A 20118-nucleotide genomic window follows, 5' to 3' on the forward strand; every position below is an offset into this window, starting at 1 on the left:
CCAGTGCTGAGAAGAAGCGCTGCGCAAAAAACTCAGTCGTTGTATTAGCTCGATTTATTAGTAAAAATTCAAAGCCGTCCTCCATGCCACGGGTACCATAACCATAAGTCTATGGTAATGCCGTGGGCAGCCATGCCTACCGTACCATGTCGGGGAGTCCATGGATGTCCGTTAGGGCGATCACTGTCAAGGTTGGTTTGGCTATTTGGGTTACGGACAATATGTCGTCAAATTACTGGTCATTATCTGAATTAGTGTTCGAATTTTGGAGAGCCATGTTTTGGCCAAAGTTTGTTGGTTATTATCTAAATTATAGGTCGCTTAATTCAGTCAGTGCATGAGGTATGGGAGCGGCACGGGAGGGTGTTTTTGTAACGTCAAACGTCAGTGCGACTTCAGATTATATTCAGATTTTTAAGCTCTCTCACGTCATAATAATATGTCAATGTCGCCTCGTGCCGTTCCCGTACTTCATGCACTGATTGAGTTAAGCGCTAGATCTAATTTCTGAGAATCCTGTTTGACCAAAGTTTGTTCTCAATTGCAACACAAAATATAAAGAGTGATTGCTTAGTTTAGTTATTGGAGTGCTTTACTGTTTAGCTAACATGACAGTAAAATTGACGACACATTAAATTCGTCAGATATTGTTAATTTGACGTTTTCTCAATGTTGCACTAACTTACAACCACAACAACTTACATTACGTTTAAGTATAACATATTTAGCGGAAAATAACAAACTACTTTAAAAGTAGTTTAACGTGTAAATGGGCAGTGAGACAATATGCGGATGACATAATTGTGTCAATGCAATTGCAGCGAATTTTGTAAGAAAAATCGCAACGTTTATTACATCATACATGCTTCAGTTAAGTTGGACCACAGTGTAACATTTTATAGTGTTATAATATTAAAGGTTCGGCCAAACCAACGCGTGCAGCCTACGTGCACGATGGCGATCAGTAGAAATCAGTAGGATTTCGCACTCAAGCTACACGCGTTGGTTTGGCTGAACCCTAAGTTAATAGCGCAGGACCGGTTGTTGTGGAAATCTGTTGGGGGAGACCTTTGTCCAGCAGTGGACGGCATTTGGTTGAAACCAAGATAGTGATGGAATATTATCATAGTAGGCAGTGGGCGGGGCACATAGCTCGTAGAGACGATGGCCGTTGGGGCAGAAAGTTATCGAGTGGCGACCACGGGCTGGAAGACGTAGCGTGGGCAGGCCTCCTACTAGGTGGACCGACGATCTGGTAAAGGTCGCGGGAAGAGCCTGGATGCGGGCAGCGCAGGACCGTGCATTGTGGAAAACCTTGGAGGAGGCCTTTGTCCAGCAGTGGACGTCATTTGGCAGACGTCACGAACGAACGATTATACATAGAGCTAGAGATGAAGGCATTGAAAGGCAGCCTAAGAAAATTAATTTTAACGTTATATTCGCTGGAAAAACCTGGATGCGGGAAACGCAGGACCGGTCGTTATGGAAATCCTTGGGGAGGCCTTTTTTATCCACAACGAGGAAGCTCTTGACCTGTATCTTACCTGATGGTAAGTGATGATCAGGGCGAAGGTGGAAGCGAGCTTCACCCGGAATCCTCAATCACGGATGAACTTTGTCCAGCCTTGGACATCATTTGGCAGAAACGAACGAACTATGCGTTTTGATTTCCACATTCGGCCCGTAACTCAGGAAAACATCCTTTATTTTGATGATACCCGCAGAATCCCATCCTATCATAATAGAGGAAGCCAGTGCCACTCAAACGCTCTCAGGCGCAATTTTATAGGCAATGAAATGCTGCTTTCTAACATAGTATGTGGTAGCAAGTGTTTCAACATGAATTAAACATACCGATCGTGCGTATGGCGAGAAATCGTATGTGCCATGGTTTCGCATTTCTATTATGAATTTTTATTGGTGTTCATCATTCAACACGATGGTTTGCTGATTTAGTTTCGATAGCTTTCGTTTTAAAAAGTTCTGATTTCATATTTGTCCAAAATTATTTGAATGTTCTCGAAAGGAATATGGCGGAAGCAGTAAATTTTGCTAACCGCTAACGATTTTAGTTTGGCGGTTTTAAATTCCATAATTAATCAATAATAAATAAGCCCTTGGTTAAAATAGATAGAACACACTACTAAACACACGGCACAATTTTGGCGTCTTATCGCTATAGCATTAATAACGTTAGGTTTTAAAACCCATCTTTGATGTCGATCCTACAGCTGATGTACTCGTAGTATTGTCCTGTCAATTTTGTCTCGATTGCATTTAGATTTTAGACAGAGGTCACATCTTCAATGTCTAGTTTCACAAGTCCATTTGATGTTCGTGTATTTCAAAATCGACAAAACGATGTCCATTAAAACTAATGGATTTACTTTGAAGCCAGCAATATCCATCAAATGAAAATGTATTGTGAAGAATTTACTATAACATTCTAACAATGGTAGTTGAGCAATCTTTCCCCATAGCTTTCTTTATAAAGTTATTTTAATACTGTAATAAATTTCCAATGTCACACCGAACGTTTGTCACATCGTCTACGCATAATGGATTCAGCATTGACCTTCCGAATTCTTTGAAAGCAAACCGGATTTTCTTATGAATGGATGAGCTTGATGATGTAATTTTTAAACGGTTTTATTTGGCTTGTTAAGAGTTGTATATTTATTTATAGTGTAGTAGCAGTTAGTTAGATATTTATATTGTTGCGAACATCATATTGCAAGCTTTGAGAACGGTCTTGTGCCACATATTTTGACTAAGGTGTAGGTAGAGTTTGTTTAGAGTTAGTAGCTTGGCTCTACATGAGATCTGATAACCTTTTCACAATGCCAGTCTATGGTCTCGTCTTGGCAACATTTTACATGATAATATTTTGGTTGGATTACCCTTTTTTTCTGGAAACTTGACTAGCTTTGTTGGGCCTTTGTTCATAAGTCTTTTAAAAAAAAGAGATAAATCGCATTTCGTCCACAGAAGTGATGAGCTGTCGCCACTGCCCGTTGAAGGAATCCTGAACACTAGAGGAATTTTCCTGCGTACTGTTCTTGCTTGTTTGCCCATTGACATCCTCAACTCAAGACTAATTCTTCTTTTTTCTCGTTTAAAAGACCCATACCTATGCTTTCTCTAAAAGACGCCTATGTTAAGCCCAAAATCTTAACTAGGAATTGCTGCTTGGTTATTTTGTTACATAACTGCAATTTTATAAGTAAGCGGTCAGTATAATCAAGCCTTTTTAGATAACCATGAGTCAGAAATACTCAGAATATCTGGCACGTGATTTAAACGTACTTCATAGAAGTGGAAAATAAATAATAGCTTTCTTGTATTTGCAATTCGCCTGCATGCAATTTGTCGAACAGTACGAGTAAATTAACTATGATTTAATCACGCATAATTCTTTCTATCTGTCACGATTCTCCAGTAGATCCTCTATTGCTTATTCATTAAATCACGTGCACCAACGATCACTGTACCCAATCAATTTCAAATCATATTACGCCGAGTTAAGACTCACATCAGCAATGTAATTTCTAAACGAGTCAGTATATCAGGTCAATAATACCAGTTCCCGTGCGTGCGCATAATCTCGTCACAGTTAGTTGCGAAGAAAATTGCGCTTTTTTCGTTTTGGATAAGGTGGAATTTTGCGTAATTATCTTTTTGTTAGATCGATTTGTCGTTTTGACTGTTTTGAAGTTATAGAGACTGATATCACTTTCGCCAGTGAATTATTTATGTCTCAGCAGTTGACTTTGTCGTCACAATTAGTCACGGCTGAATTGATTTTCATAATGTATTATTTTAACATTGTATTAATGGTTTTTGTTATTAAATTTTTAACCACGTTATTTTATTGCGCAGTGGACCCTGAGATTATGAGTTTATTGACTCTTCATCAGATGATGGATTAATAATGAAGTTAAAAGGTCCATTCTAAAGATTGAATAGTCAATTGTGCCTCTGCTAATACGAAACTGCCCAGTGGATTTGGGTTTTTATCTTTAAAACCATTTTCTAGCCTCTTAGTATAGTAGTGGGAAATGGCAAAGGAGAGGCCTGATCCAGTAATGGATTGAATGCAAAAGTAGGCTAATTGATAAATCTTCTAGTGGTATTTTTTTTATCCACAACGAGGAAGCTCTTGACCTGTATCTCACCTGATAGTAAGTCAGGTTAAATATCAGATCAGGCTATGATTTCTGGCTATACAGGAGTTGTAGTGATGGGAATAAGAGGTGGGATTAGTCCCGTAGTAGACATGCCTAGATAGAGGTTCAAATTCGCAGCCTTTTAACAAAACGAGTTACAAAAAAGTCGGATTCTAAGACGATCTCATAAAGGTAGCAGGAAGGCGCTGGATGCAGGCCGCTATCAACCGGGCAATATGGAAATTATTGGGGGAGGCCTATGTTCTAGTGGACGTCCTGTTGTGGCTGAAATGATGAATATGATGATGATGAACTTTTTCTAAAGAGGCTGCTTGAGTCTGACTTGTTCGGGCACAAGTAAGCTAACTAAGAGTGTTCGAAGTTCGAGTGTCGAACTCCTCCTATGTTCTACTGATTAATTTCGTTGCGGGTCCAATGACAGCTTAACTTTCCCCCGGAACAAACTTGACCTTCATTGGTTGGGTTTTTATGGCGGTCAAGCTGTAGATCCTGGCTACACAGGAGTTGCAGTGGTGGGAACGAGAGATAGGAATAGTCCCGTGTAACTAAGAATATTATGGCCCCCGTAAAATTTCAATCGCTGGTTCAGTAACCTTAGCCAGATTTCCAATCACTGCAGCTAATTGATTTCGTTAATGATTGCTTTCAATTTATTAATTACATTATTGTCACTTTCTTTAGCTTGCAATATAACGGTGGTATTAAGCAATCAGTTGAGCTTAAATTTAACCAATAGTTAGTAGTTATAAGTATAGATACTCACGATAGTTGCCGATCTTTCATTATTTTACAAACAAGTATAAGTATTGCAATTATACACACACAATCAATCAAAATGGTACCTGTATTAATCGTTTCTAAAAATACAATATTGGATGGTTTAGAGTTATTGCTTTTTCATTTAATTAATTGTTTATTAATTTTAGGCGCCATTACAGGGAAAATAATTTATATCGTTAAACTGGCATAAAATATGTGCAAAATATGATGATATTTGGTAAATTCCTACAGACCAAGTATTGAAACACTCATGGACGACAATTCGTTGGGCCAGCCTATAGCAGTAATTTTGGAGTATTTTATAGCATTATGAGAGATTTTTCTTTACCAATAATAATATTGGATTCAGACAATGATTGAGATTAAAAATGGTTCTCTTATGACCTCTAGACTTTTTGTAGTTTGATCTTGGATTTCTAAAGTCAAAATCAATGTAACAATTAGATAATATCCCAACTTTTACATAATCACGTTTAATTGTTCCAGATTTTTCGCGCGCCGTGAGAACAAAGAAAACTGTTATGTTGAGACCAACAATGATGGCCGCGAACAGTCTCCCACCGGCTGAATAGATAGAAAACCAAGCAAAAAGTGACCAATTAACCCGTTCAAAGACAATGTGACATAACGCCATCTTGCGGTTAACGTTTGAACTTGATTGTAAGTGAAAGTGCTTCGGGCAAGATGAAGTTGAATCTGTTTAGGCGGTCTATGATCTTCGCTACGTTCTTCGGGGCGTGTCTTTGTATCGCGTTGATAGTGGCGTCGTTGGGGACGACGCATTGGATAGATGCGCGGGCGCGGCGGACTTCAAACCCTCTGGAATCGGAGGGCAGAATCAGCTTTGGACTCTTTGAGGGCCACAAAGAGCTCAATTTTGGATACGGGTGGAGGAACCATGACTTCAGCGGTAAGTTGCTGCTTGAGTGATTTCTGATATGTTATGTTTGATTTTGGAACATTCTTTGTTTCATAATATTTGGGGTAGATAATGCTTCCATAATCTTTATGATATAAGTTTAACATTTCTCTATTGCACAATCTATCCAACATCAGATTTGTTAAAAGGCATTGAGCGAACGATTATGTATACGATTCACTGCTATGCTGCTATAATTATGATAGGTCACACAACCCTTCTCTGTCTATAAGAAGAAGAATGAGATATTTCATTCATCTTCTTATAGATCGATCGATCTCATAACTGCCAACCCAACCTCACCACAGTTAACCTCCAATCATTGGGGATGCCTATGTTCAACAGTTGACGTCATGTAGCTGATATGATGATGACGATGGTGGTAGCTGTTGACATCTTAGATAAAGACTTTAACTGTATAGTCAAACATAGCGATTCCAATTTCCAACAACGTAATTCCACTGCCAGCTAGTTTACTAAACCTTTGTTTATCACCTGTTTTTGTTTATCATCCGCTTTGCAACGAAGGGAAGTCGAACCTTAACCTCGAACTCCTCCTATGTTCTTCTGATTAATTTCGTTGCGGGTCCAATGACAGTTTAACTTTCCCCCGGGACAAACTTGACCTTCACTGGTTGGGTTTTTGTTGGCGGTCAAGCTGTACAGGAGTTGCAGTGGTGGGAAAGAGAGATGGGAATAGTCCCGTGTCAGCTAGTTTAAGTTGAAGCAGCTGCAGCAGTCTTCTTCATTCATTAAACCTTAAGTAGCTACATCTATACCAGCGAATTTCGAGTCACTTTCTTTAATTCAACTTACCCTATAAACCGTTCCTCATCCATTTCCAGTAAAAGCCGGCTCCCACCCTGCCCGCCGATGGGCCTGGTGCGGGACAGCCGGTCAGCTGGGCGCAGCCTTGATATCAGCCGGGGGCGCCTGCATACTCGCAGCCCTGGGCTCTGCGGCCCGGGTGCGGTGTTCACCACGTCCACTGCTGATTGGGAATTCTTTAGCAGGTAAGAGAAACTAGTAAAAGCAAGTCCTACAGCTCTTAAAGCAGAAGCAGTGTAATAAAGCTACCTGAATCATCATTTACGCTGCATAATAGCGGCTGTAAGTTGCTGGGTCTTGCGTAGACTAGCTGGCCAGCTGGGCGCAGCCTTGATATCAGCTGCAGGAGCCTGCATACTGACTGCCTTGGGCTCTGCGGCCCGGGTGCGGTGTTCACCACGCCCCCTGCTGATTGGGAACTCTTTAGCAGGTGAGAGCAACTTCTGGTCTTTCTTAGAAGTAATCCAGCTAGAACTAGATACGTCTGAAAGCGGTTCCAGAATATTTTAGAACTGACTGACTGGTAAAAGCAACTCCTACAGCTCTTAAAGCAGAAGCAGTGTGACACAACAGGCTAGATCATCACCTAGGTTGTATATTAGCTGCTATAAGTCCTTGGACTAGCTGGTCATCTGGGAGCAGCCTTGATATCAGCTGGAGGAGCCTGCATACTGGCTGCCTTAGGCTCTGCTGCCCGGGTGCGGTGTTCACCACGTCCATTGCTGATTGGAAATTCTTTAGCAGGTGAGAGCAACTTCTGGTCTTTCTTAGAAGTAATCCAGCTAGAACTAGATACGTCTGAAAGCGGTTCCAGAATATTTTAGAACTGATTGACTGGTTTTAGCAACTCCTACAGCTCTTAAAGCAGAAGCAGTGTGACACAACAGGCTAGATCATCACCTAGGTTGTATATTAGCTGCTATAAGTCGTTGATTTGGTGTGGAAAGGCTGGCCAGATGGGCGCAGCCTTGATATCAGCCGGGGGCGCCTGCATACTGGCTGCCTTGGGTTCTGCGGCCCGGGTGCGGTGCTCACCACGTCCGCTGCTGATTGGGAACTCTTTAGCAGGTGAGAGCAACCCCTGCAAATAGATGACAGACTGTCAAAGATCAAAGATGTCTGACACAGTAACTTAGATCATCAGCGCTGGGCTGTAACTGTATATTAGCCGATTGACGTCGTTGGGATAGTGTGGAATAGCCTTCCAGCTGGAGACAGCCTGGTTGTCGGGTAAGAGCAACTCTTACAGCTCTTAAAGTAGAAGCAGTCTGGCATAGAAACCTGGATCATCACCTAGGTTGTATATTAGCTGCTATAAGTAGCTGGGCCTGGTGTTGACTAGCTGGCCAGCTGGGCGCAGCCTTGATATCAGCTGGCGGGGCCTGCATACTGGCTGCCTTGGGCTCTGCGGCTCGGGTGCGGTGTTCACCACGTCCATTGCTGATTGGGAACTCTTTAGCAGGTGAGAGCAACTTCTGGTCTTTCTTAGAAGTAATCCAGCTAGAACTAGATACGTCTGAAAGCGGTTCCAGAATATTTTAGAACTGATTGACTGGTTTTAGCAACTCCTACAGCTCTTAAAGCAGAAGCTGTGTGACACAACAGGCTAGATCATCACCTAGGTTGTATATTAGCTGCTATAAGTCGTTGGTTTAGTGTGGAAAGGCTGGCCAGATGGGCGCAGCCTTGATATCAACTGGAGGAGCCTGCATACTGGCTGCCTTGGGTTCTGCGGCCCGGGCAGTGGCGGCGTAGCATGGGTTGGCACCCGGGGCGATGCATCGAAGATTAAAGATGTTAGTACAAATGAGCTATATGATACCAATCGCATCCCCTCCCCCCGTATCATGACCGTCCTTGTCATGCAAATGCGCCAGTGAGTAGGTACTAATCTCCGTGACTGTTGTCATCCCCTGTTGCTTGACACCCTGCGGACCAGACTATAGTTGCAATCAAAATTTCATTTCATTTGCCCTAACAGCTAACATTAGCAGCTACGTCATCATCTTAACACCTATCCTCTCTCGTTCCAGTGCTGTTCACCCTCGGAGCGATATCCGTGTGGCTGACCGAGTACTTCCTGCGGCTGCAACACAACGTCATGTCTGATGAGGACCTGGCCAACACCTGGTCTTCGGACGGGATGGCCGATCTGGGACTGTCTTTTTGGTGAGTTGAATTTGTTTTACCTGCTACCCCTTTGTCCGTTTGTTAAATGACGTCCACTGCTGGACCTCCCCAAGGATTTTCACAACGACCAGTTCTGTGGTGCCCGCATCCAGGCACTTCCCGCAACCTTCTATTCTTATCCCCAGATCGTCGGTCCACCTAGGGAGAGTTTTTTTAGTGTCATCATCATCATCTCAGCCATAGAACGTCCACTGCTGAACATAGGCCTCCCCCAATGCTTTCTATGTTGTTGCCCGGTTGGTAGCGGCCTGCGTCCAGCGCCTTCCTGCTACCTTTATGATGTCGTCGGTCCACCTTGTGGGTTGACGTCCCACGCTGCGTTTTCCGGTACGCGGCCTCCACTCTAGAACCTTGCTGCCCCATCGGCCGTCAGTTCTGGATACTATGTGCCTTGCCCATTGTCACTTCAGCTTGCTATAATAATCCGTCGGGCTATGTCAGCGGTTTTTTAGTGTGCTTTTATCTTTTTCGTTTTTCTTGTTTTGTGTGGTGTTTTACTGTCTATCTATTTTGGACTTGTTTAAATACCTGCTACCCCTAAGCACGGAACTATTTCTACCTTTCGTTCCTGGCTGCAATTCCTGTGGAGCTAGGATTTATATAAAACTTAATCATTAAAAGTCAACTTGTCTTTACAAGTTTGTGTCATGTGAAAGGTGGAGTAATTCAGTAGAAAGAAACCACTCGGCACATAAGCTGACGTGCTCGTTAGCCTGACGACCTCAAGTAGACTAGAAAATAAACACTTCGTCATCTTTTGTAAAACTGTTTTCACGTAATTTTTGCCCTGAACAGTATTTTCAAACTACCCTTTCTCATTCCAGGTTGGTGGTATCCGCCAGCATAGCAGCCTTCGTCAACATAGTATGTGTTCTCATAGCCATGTCTGACGCTAGAGACATAGATACGGTAGCCCCGGCATTAGAGGAGAAAGTCAACGGCGCCATCATGCTGTACTAAGCAGCCTACCGACCAAATGGTTTGTCGTGCGGGCAACAGATGGCGTTGTACTCCATTTACATCGCGCTAGTGTATGCTATTTGAACTTTGCGAATTCGTGTTGTTTTTAAACTTACATCAGAACGATTACAGACATTACAACTTGAATTTGAGCAATTAGATTCAAGATTTTTTGGGAAAGTCAATGGTGATTAAAAAGAAATAAAGACTTATTTTCATTTTCTAAAAAAATGAGACAGATACGAGTATTCTACTTTTCTTTTGTATCAACCAACATTGATTTAAACGAATAAATAAACTTCGTAACTATGAATTTTATCTAAAAATGAATGGCTTGGATTATAAAATAATATCCATGTATTTGAATCTCTTATATTGTCTCTAATTTTGGATATCTAATAATATTGTCTATGTTCAAACGAGCAGAAAAGGCTGAATGGTTATCCCCTTACTAATAAAATTAATACCTGGGTAGTGGGTACATTAGTAAAGTTACAGGTCATTTGTTACTATGATAATTGGTAGTAACTATTTCTTTATTTGCCTACTGAACAAAAAATCAACACACTTTGTTTCGGTATTCGTTGAGGTACATACAAAAAGACGTTTTGATATACCTATTTGTGCATAATCAAACAATTAAATAAATTATTTTAAGGTTGTATAATGTCTTTCCATAAATTAATGTAAGAGTTGATTAGTAAGGGGGTTAGTAGTTAAGTACTTATTTTAATGTATTATATTCCGTCCATTTTATATTAGTATTAACATTTTACCTGTTGTAAGCATTCCAATTAATCTGTACAATGTTTAATTGAAATAACGCAAAGCTTAGACAATGAAATATATTTTCTACACTAATATTATAAAGAGGAAAACTTTGTTTGTTTGGTTGTAATGAATAGGCTCAAAAACTACTGGACTGTTTTTAAAAATTCTTTCACCATTCGAAAGCTACATTTTCACGAGTAACGATGCATAGGCTAAATTTTATTTTGGAAAAAAATAGGCTTCCGTTAAATATTTGGGGTTTTCGGAGTCCAAGCGGGCGAAGCCGCGGGCGGAAAGCTAGTATTAAATAAGTTGTACAGTTACAGTTAATGTATTTTCGTATAGGATTGTTGAAAACTTCATGTTTTATTTCACGTCTATTTGATTCATAAACTCTAAAATTTGATTGATGCACTATCGTTGCGATCGATACAAAATCGTCGTAGTGTAATCGATTTATTATTCGATTTTATATAGACTAGTTATATGCTTTGCGTTAGTTCTATTACTCATGTATTGTTATTGTATAACACGTCGACTACGATTAGAATTTTAATATTATACAAACAAAATCTTTAATTACAGAGGAACTGGCTGTCTTAATTTCAAATGCAAACGTTAAAATGTTTTTAACATTGTTGTTATAGCGACAGACTTAGGTAAGATGGTGGTAGCTAGCCAGGCAGACTTAGAACAAGCCCTATCACCAACCGAACCGAGCAGAAAATTTCATCCGGGCCTTTTCAAGGCGAGAGTGAATAAGAACTTATAGGGCAGATTGTACCATCCTAGACTGCATCTCACTTAACATCAGGTGCGATTCGGTCAAACCTGCCTTGTTCTGCATAAAAAAAATCATTGTGTATTGAAATTATTATAATCGTAGTCGATTGTTTTATGTTATAATACATTCCAATTTATACACGTGAACTATACATAGTTATAGTATATTATCTTAATTATAATTACCTCATTTAGACTAGCCGCAGACCACCGATTTTAGTTGGCCGATAGTTGTGCCCGATTTTAAATTGTATGAAGAATCGGCCAAATCAAATCGGTGTAATGTGCGCACTTCCATACATGCCCATACTGATCGTAAATACATAATAGGGATGTTTCCTGGGTCAAAAAGCAAGAGTTTTAATTAGTCCGTCAGTTAACTTATCAAAAAATACTCTACACGTATTTTTCACTTTTTCAAACTAATGGAAATTGAAAGAGATAAAGCGCGCCAAAGTTCATAAGAAGAGGCCCGTGACGTCAATGCGTGCATAAAAGTGCCGCACGTTGTGACGTCGTGCGGAACTTCAACGCACCATAACTATGTAATTATTTGTTAGATTGACAAATAAAAATATATGTGTCCAATATTTTTTGATATTAAACATGACGGACTAAAAAAATTTTTTTAGGAAACTAGCCTATTAGCCTTAAAAGCTATGAGCTCCAAGACGTGGCATATGAAGGTAGCAGTTAGTAGCAACTTTTGGTTGTTATTTAACAAACTCTTTTAACTAGCGCAGTTTGTTCTCGCTGGATAGGTGGCCATTCTGATGCTAGGATGGCGCGTCACCTAAGAACGTAGATTATTTCCTTTAAATCGAGGGTAGCAACTATTTAACGATTAGTAGCAACTAGTAGCAACTTCGAAGCAACTTTCAATATTTGTTTCGATGTAAAATATGGGTAGTGACCGTCCATTCTGATGCACACCGACTAAACTATCGGCCGACGAAAAATCGATGGTCTGCGCCTAGGCTTATAATCAATTGTATTTTCCGTCCAAAGTTAAAAGTGATCAAAAGCGTACGTAAATTATTGTTAAAGCCATAAGTGCCATTAGGTATAAGTTTGTATTTTTTTCTATTTATAATTACTGCGTTCTTGCATCTTTTGTGAATTTATTTTTCTGAATGAATACTAATTTTATTTTATCCCTGACTTTTATTTAACAACCCATGAAGAGTAACAAAATATCACCTAAAACAATAGATGTCATAGTGTTATTGCCTATCAATGTGTAATATGTATCAATAATATAGATGAAATGTTGAATAACAAAAGCACAGTCTTTTTTTTTTATCTTTATTGTAAAGATAATAGGGAGTGTGTTTTTTAGAGATAAAACGGATAGTTGTTTGGCCGGATACCGGATACCGGATATCCGGCCAGCTGCTAGGCCGGATATCCGGCGGCCGGATAGTTGGTCAATTGTCTCGTTGCATGTCGTGACGAGTTTAGCGCCGCACAGGTGCTTCGAACGCGATCAGTGGGTCTATTAGTAGACTACACTAGTTACACTTTTCGAAAATCGAATTCGTCCGAATAGAATGTCAGGTTTTGCCACTTGTCTAGGGCGCTCGGGCGATTTTGGTTGCCATCTTGAGTGTGATAGAATAGCGAAAATTAAATTAGTTTACTAGCTGCGTAATCTGACTGAACTGCATCATGTCATCAGATCATCAGTGAAAAAAGATCTCCTATTTTATTTGGCAATATTTCGACATTAACAGATATTTACTATTTACGTATTCGCCATTAGAGTGAATAGCCCAAAAATAGAAATTAGTTTTTTGAATTGCTTTAATGGCTTTTTTGTAACTTTTTGGATTTTAAATAAAAGTTGTCATTATAAGCCATTTTATTGACATTTACCTCAAAGATTAATTCATTTCATTTTATTAATAGGAAATTGTCGTAGTTTTTTTAATATCCGGTATCCGGCCGGATAGTGAGTTACTATCCGGTATCCGGCCGAATAGTAAATTTAGGCCGGATATCCGGCCTACCGGATAGTTACCGGATATCCGTTTCATCTCTAGTGTTTTTATCCAGTTATTTGTTAATTTCAGAATGCTGAAAAGCCTGTTTTTCAAGCTTCACCGGGCAAATAATTCAACTGTTTTATTGCTCTACATACATAAATACAAAACTAGAAAACTTGTGGTTTTGAAGATATTGATGGTGAAAAAAACTTACGTACACCAAAACCATGTAACAATCAATCGGCTGCAACTTGCCAACAACTCAAAAGCTATTTGGAATCCTATTACCGATTCTTTTGCCATACCCCAATAAATAAAGAAAAGTGCGCGAACTCGTGACGTCATAAAGGTAAGGGACTGTTGATTGGATCGCGGATATTGTCGATTGAATGTGCCGCCTGAATTGAAAACGATTGTACGCACACAATAAGCAGTATTATGTTATCTGTAAGGCTTGTTTTCTTTGAAAAAGTTTGTGAAAACTTCGAATTGGGACTAAGAAGCCAACAAAAGTAGAGCGTGATGAAAATCGTCTGGAAAAACATTGGTATTGATCAGAAAAGTTGTCTTTAAAAGTATTATTAGAGGAAAAGGGAGTATAAATAAATAATCGATTTGTTAGTAAACAAAAAGGTTTTCCTCGCGCCCAGATTTTTGGCTGGAAGTTAATATTTTTACAGACACCTTTGTCGTTCTTTCCTGAAGGTAATTGTAATATTTTGTTACTATATTATTAAAAAATTGTCAACAATTAAAAATAAAGACTGGTTACTTTTCAAACGAGTTAAAGAGTTAGCCTCAGTTGAACCACCTCACTTTATAATCGAAACCATAACCAGTGTCTTTTGACATTTGATAGTGGTGCCCGTGCAACCCAGTCTTAAAGTTCAACTAATATTTTATGATGATCTACAATGAATTTCTCGTGACCGACCGTAGGCGTTTCTCGGAATACCATACACCCACTTATCCTAAACCCACGCAAGCAGCATCGAATTCCAACTGCCCATTTCAGCAGAAAGCCTTTCTCAAACGTGTACGAACTTGTAGGAAGGCTTAAAAAACGTAAAACTAAATCACAATGCAACATAATTTGTGTATTATTAATAGTAATTTGTACTACTTAGTTACAAAGAAAATGAACGGTAGGTAGGTAAATCAAAATGATGGATAAGTAAGTGTCTACATAATATTTTCAAATCCATTCCATTGGTACTTATCCTAGAATCTCGTCAGTTTCCACTGCAAGAGCACGTTCCTTTCTAATTCACCAGAGCCAAATGGCGGATTTGGCCCTTAATTCTCACGCCTCCATTCCCTTGGGTTAGGGAGGCTCTTCCTATTGTCTGTAAAATAGCCATAGATGCCTGTTCTATACAGAATAAGACAGGACTGCAAAGGCACCTGATGTTAAGTGAGATGCAGTCTAGGTTCTGCCCTAATACGTGCCTATTCACTCGCAGGCATTTGACCACAATCACACCTGATGTTAATGGCATGCAGTCTAGGGTGGTATTTACCTGCCCTGTAACTGTCTATTCACTCTCGCCTTGAAGAGGCTCGGATTATCGTTCGGAAAGAAAGCGCCAAAATAAAGTTTAAAATAATACGTTTACACCAGTTTACACAATAATTAGTGGTAATCCAGTACCCAAAGGATGCACATTATTGTGAACAAACCCGCGTTAACACACGTTTGAAGTTAAACGAGCAAACTTAACACGAGACCCTCGGAATTCCAGTTGCAAACTAATAGACTTTAGTCCAGTGATTCCAAAAGTTTTTATCGACCCCCAGAGGTCAAATAAGAGTAGCGACTTCCAAGAGGTTTAAATAAACGTGAAAAAGTGGGTTCCGTGACATTCGACAATAGTGTCTGAGTTTCTTGCGCTGCTTCTTCTCAACACTGCTGGCCCATTTATTGTCCTGAAGCAGTGGTAATACTGAGATGTGTAATAAAATAATGCTTTTTCAAAGCCTACTTGCAAAAATAAATGAGTTTTATTTTATACTAGATCCAGTTTTACCCCCTTCATCTATCTTACGCGGTTTAGATTTTTTCATATAAAGGATTTTCCCGCTAATTCCCGTTCCTTTGGGAATTTTGCAATATCCTGTTGTAACTAAGCTTTAAGTTTACAAAGGTACCTGCATGCCAAATTTAAAGTGTCTAACTTAAGCGGTTTAGATTTTTCATACAAAAGGATTTTTCCGCTAATTCCCGTTCCCGTGGGAATTCCTAAGTATCCTATAACCTGCCCAGGAGTACGAAGAATAATTGTACCAAATTTCGTTAAAATCCGTCTAGTAGTTTTTGTTTCTATAAGGAACATACAGACGGACAGACAGACAGACAAAAATTTTACTGATTGCATTTTTGGCATCAGTATCGATCACTAATCACCCCCTGATAGTTATTTTGAAAATATATTTCATGTACAGAATTGACCTCTCTACAGATTTATTATAAGTATCGATGAGTGTTTCCTCTCATTGTTTTGCCAAGATTGTCTCTACTCTTGTATCTGATAAAAAGAGCTTAGAACTATGATGGCCGTTGAGATAGAAAAGTTTTCTGGTGGAAAACGCCTCCCACTCAGTAAACAGATAATCTGATAAAGCACCTGAATCAGAATCGGAATCATCGCTTTAAATGTGGTACAGAAGATGGATACCTAAATGTGGGTAGCGCAGATCATTGTGGATATCCTTGGGGAAAACCTTTGTTCAGCAGTGCACGTCTTTTGGCTGAAACGGCGAGCGAACGAAACATGGAGACAGTACAGGTACAGATATCTACTCATGCTCATTACCTACTAGCACGAGAGCATGCCACTTATGAGCATTTTTTTTTAATTTTTTTTATATTATAGCAAGTACGCATGTGTTTCGAAACATTGCTCTAAGCATGGTTATTTGGAGTTGTTCGAGCGCGCTTGATGCAGGCCGCTACCAACCGTGCGATGTGGAAGTCTTTGGGGGAGGCCTATGTTCAGCAGTGGATGTCCTGTGGCTGAAATGATGATGATGATGATCAGTGGCGGCGTAAGGCGTGGGCGACGTGGGCCACCGCCTACGGCCTCGCGGTACAAGGGGCCTCGCGCCTCAAAAAAAAATTTTTTTAATATTAATTTTTTAATTTGTATTTTTATGAATAAAAACTTGTCAGTGTTCATTGTTTTTTTATTATTACTTTTTTTATAATTCAGTTCGCCACAGAACAAGGCCTCGCGAAATCTGTCTTGCCCACATCAAATTTAGGTCTTGCCCCGCCACTGATGATGATGAGCGTGCTTTTATGCATGCTAATAAGATTTTATGACCATCGTTTAGCTGTACCATAAAGTTTGGGAATCCCTGCTTTAGATACTTCGCTCTTAACAAAATGGGTAAGTGCCAAAGTGGGAATAACCCGTCAGTACCGGACGGGCGTTTCGTTCCACGACATTCCGGTTTACGGCACGGCTTACGTGCCTGATTAGGTTGATCGTTTTTTGTTAAGTGTAACGGAACGTTTATTGTGTTTGAAGTCTTTCAGTGTTTGAATAGAACAGGATAAAGTAGTAACTGAAGTAAGTATGTAAATTGCTTATTTTACAAATAGCATCCAATTCCCGTAAACCGGTCACGCGCACGTATCGTTCTGCTGACTTAGGGTTTTTAGTAAGCTAACGAACATTGTAATAATGTGAATTTTAAACATTCAATATTTAGAGTCACCGTACATCAAACATGTCATCATCATCATCATCATTTCAGCCATAGGACGTCCACTGCTGAACATAGGCCTCCCCCAATGCTTTCCATGTTGATTGATTGGTCTTCCCTGCTACCTTTACGATGTCGTCGGTCCACCTTGTAGGTGGACGTCCCACGCTGCGTTTTCCGGTAGGTACGCACAAACATGTGTTTCACTCAATTTCTACTGCCGTCTTCAACACCCAAAACCTAACACTACATGGCGACACTGCCACACCTGGCCAACTTTATATTTGCTGGAGAAGAAAAAAAGAACCGAAACTAAATTTTAAATGAAGAATTAAGTAAGCCGAATAATTATCAATAAACAACATGGGGAAATCATACTCAAAAGAAGAAGTCGTCGTGGCACAAAACTCCAACGAAGCAGCCTCGGCCGACACAAAATTGAACCAAGGACTAAGCGACCACGTCACTCAAACCCTCCTCATCGTGGCTCTCGTCTTCATCACCCAAAACCTAAAACTAATAACTACTTAAGGCTATATTCATATTACACGCACCGCTTCTGTTTAGTGGTGAGACCACCTGAAACCCAGAGGGGGTTCCCGGGTTTAAATCTCAGAGGAAGCAAAATGTTTTCCTTTTTCTTAGTCAGGCTATACCACCATCTTACCTAAGTCTGTCACTCTAACAATAAAGCTAACATCATTGTTGGTGTTTCAGCAGATAAAGTTAGATAAATAATACCTAGTAATTTTCTTCACTTTCAGTCACTAAAAGCTATAAATGAAGTACAAAATGGTAAGTTATTTATAGGAAAAATGAAATCTAAACCAATTAGTAACTTGAGGAAACGTATTTATTATTTACTAAATTTATAAAAGCCTTCCTTAATAATAAAATTTACTAAAATGTAAGTTTAAAGAATACCTACGTACTTACTTAATGAGGATTGTGGGAGGATCATTACGAACCTTTATCAACATTGGATTTGGTATATAAATATTAAATCCTGTGGGTGTAGGTTAGACATAATAAAGTATCCCTTTTATATATTATTCTTACCTTTAATATTAAAGGCCATAATTAATGAAATTTTGCGTAAGTAAGCAGCTGTAAGTAAAGTATGGAACAGATTTCCTTAATGAAGCGTTTCTAAAAATAGTAATCCTCTTCAACATTTTGTTCTACTTATTTATTTCTGGATACTGAAATGAAATTTTATTTTGTAGTTGATCATTCATGACATTGGGTCTATGGATTACGGGTTCATGGGACTAATTCTAATTCTTCCCCGCTCCTGCAACTCCTTATACCAAAGATCTACAGTTTGTCCTCCAATGAAACCACCCGGAGTTCGTAGGTACCTAATAGTAATGACTTCCCTCCATTGTAAAGCAGGAGATTGATAACTGAAAAGGTTATCATACGAATTAAACCTACACCTAAACCTTCCTCTTATATCACTCTGTCTACTGACAGACCGTTATCAAACAGGCTGTGTGTACGTCGGACAATGGACTTGATCGAATCAAAATCATGGTATCAATTAGTGGGATTGGCGCGCGGAATTCGCTTTGAAGCAGGAATGAGCAATATGTTGGTATTAACTTGATAGTAATATGTATGTTACGTTTATCTAGTTACACTAAGGCTGAGTTGCATCACCTAACTTTGACCGCAACTTTAACGATAAAATCGGTGTATTTTCTATGGAGTTTGGCAGATTTTTGACGTTTCTTAAAGTCAAAGTAAGATGGTGCAACTCAGCCTAAATACTTTGTGGGCTGTCCGCATTTCAATATTTCATACAACAATGTTTTTCCTATTACGCCGTACGCTACACTTATTATACGAAAATTTTCATTTTCATACGTAGATTTTCTAGATTTATAAAATAAATATTATAAAATATTTTGTTATTAATTATTATCAGTTGATTTAACTCATACTTACGCCCGTGTTCACAAACGATGCTTGCTTAAGTGACGCAGCAAATCGAACGCACAGCGTTGAATAGAGCTGTGAGATTCGTTCGTGTGTCACCCTGTGCGTCTAGGCGCACTGTGAGACCTCATAGTAAAGTTTGTGAGTACGGGCGTTGGATAGGGACTAAGTATCTTCATAAGTCTCGCAATGGGAAACTTCGATCACGGAGGGGTTGACTATCTGTAACCAATTTTACATAGCAGGATCCGCGGGCAAGGCTAGTTAGAATTAATATTGCAATATTACATTTTATAAGAGACATTCGCTTCAAGGAGCCAGACAGACGTTAATATTGAAGTGAGGGTAGTTTTATTAAAACTGAATATTTACTAAATCGCGAAGGCTATCTGGAGAATGCATTATCTGAAGGTTGATATTTCTTTGTGTGGAGTTCAGTTTCTTTGAAACAAACAAAAATGTGTGCCTTGAACTTGATGTTTCAGTAAAAAAAGTACTTAAATGGTTAATAAGGAACTAAAGTAGTATATCCGTTAAGCTAGCACCCATAACACAAGCATTAAGTTGCTTACTTTGGGGCTAGCTGGCGATGTGTGGAATTGTCCAAAGATTAAAAAAAAATATAAAAAATCCAAGGCCTTCTTTTTAAAGCCTTTATTTTCGCGGTAAATTTTTCATCCATGGCATCCCAAAATTTTCTTCGTCTGTTTGCGTAAGGTCTCCAATTAGTTCAGTGGTAAGAGAGTTCAGTGTGGAGAGTCGCGCGAAAACGCTAGTAAGCAAGCCAATAAAAATAAAACTTGCATTTGCAAGTCCATTTTACAATTTAAATAGAAAACCTGTGAAAAGAAACATCCGCATTTCAAATTTAGAATAAGTCTGAAAAACCTGATTCAATTTGAATTTCAACTTTGCTAACACATTAAGTGGCTGCTCACGTTGGATGGAATATAGAATTCCCTGTCCAATTTCATAGAAAAAATGTTCAAAATATTGCATTCAGTGCACCACCGAACCTGCGCTATTGCTAGCTTATACTGCAGCGCCAGTCTGTGTCGGCAACTCG

The 20118-nt window shown here is 39.4% G+C and overlaps 1 protein-coding gene across 1 annotated transcript in view; it reads left to right on the forward strand.

Annotated features, from left to right (window-relative positions):
- The window catches only part of LOC135083903 (uncharacterized), a 30198-nt gene extending 19379 nt beyond the window's left edge, over positions 1–10819 (forward strand). Inside the window, exons 2-5 of the mRNA XM_063978657.1 lie at positions 5454–5877; positions 6732–6899; positions 8748–8883; positions 9729–10819. Coding sequence (XP_063834727.1) covers positions 5652–5877; positions 6732–6899; positions 8748–8883; positions 9729–9864 — 666 coding nt within the window. The 5' untranslated portion in view covers positions 5454–5651 and the 3' untranslated portion in view covers positions 9865–10819. The remainder of the gene's footprint in view (positions 1–5453; positions 5878–6731; positions 6900–8747; positions 8884–9728) is intronic.
- The last annotated feature ends 9299 nt before the right edge of the window (positions 10820–20118 follow it).

The sequence above is a fragment of the Ostrinia nubilalis genome, chromosome 24 (genome assembly GCF_963855985.1).
Source record: "Ostrinia nubilalis chromosome 24, ilOstNubi1.1, whole genome shotgun sequence".
Classification (NCBI taxonomy): Eukaryota; Metazoa; Arthropoda; class Insecta; order Lepidoptera; family Crambidae; genus Ostrinia; species Ostrinia nubilalis.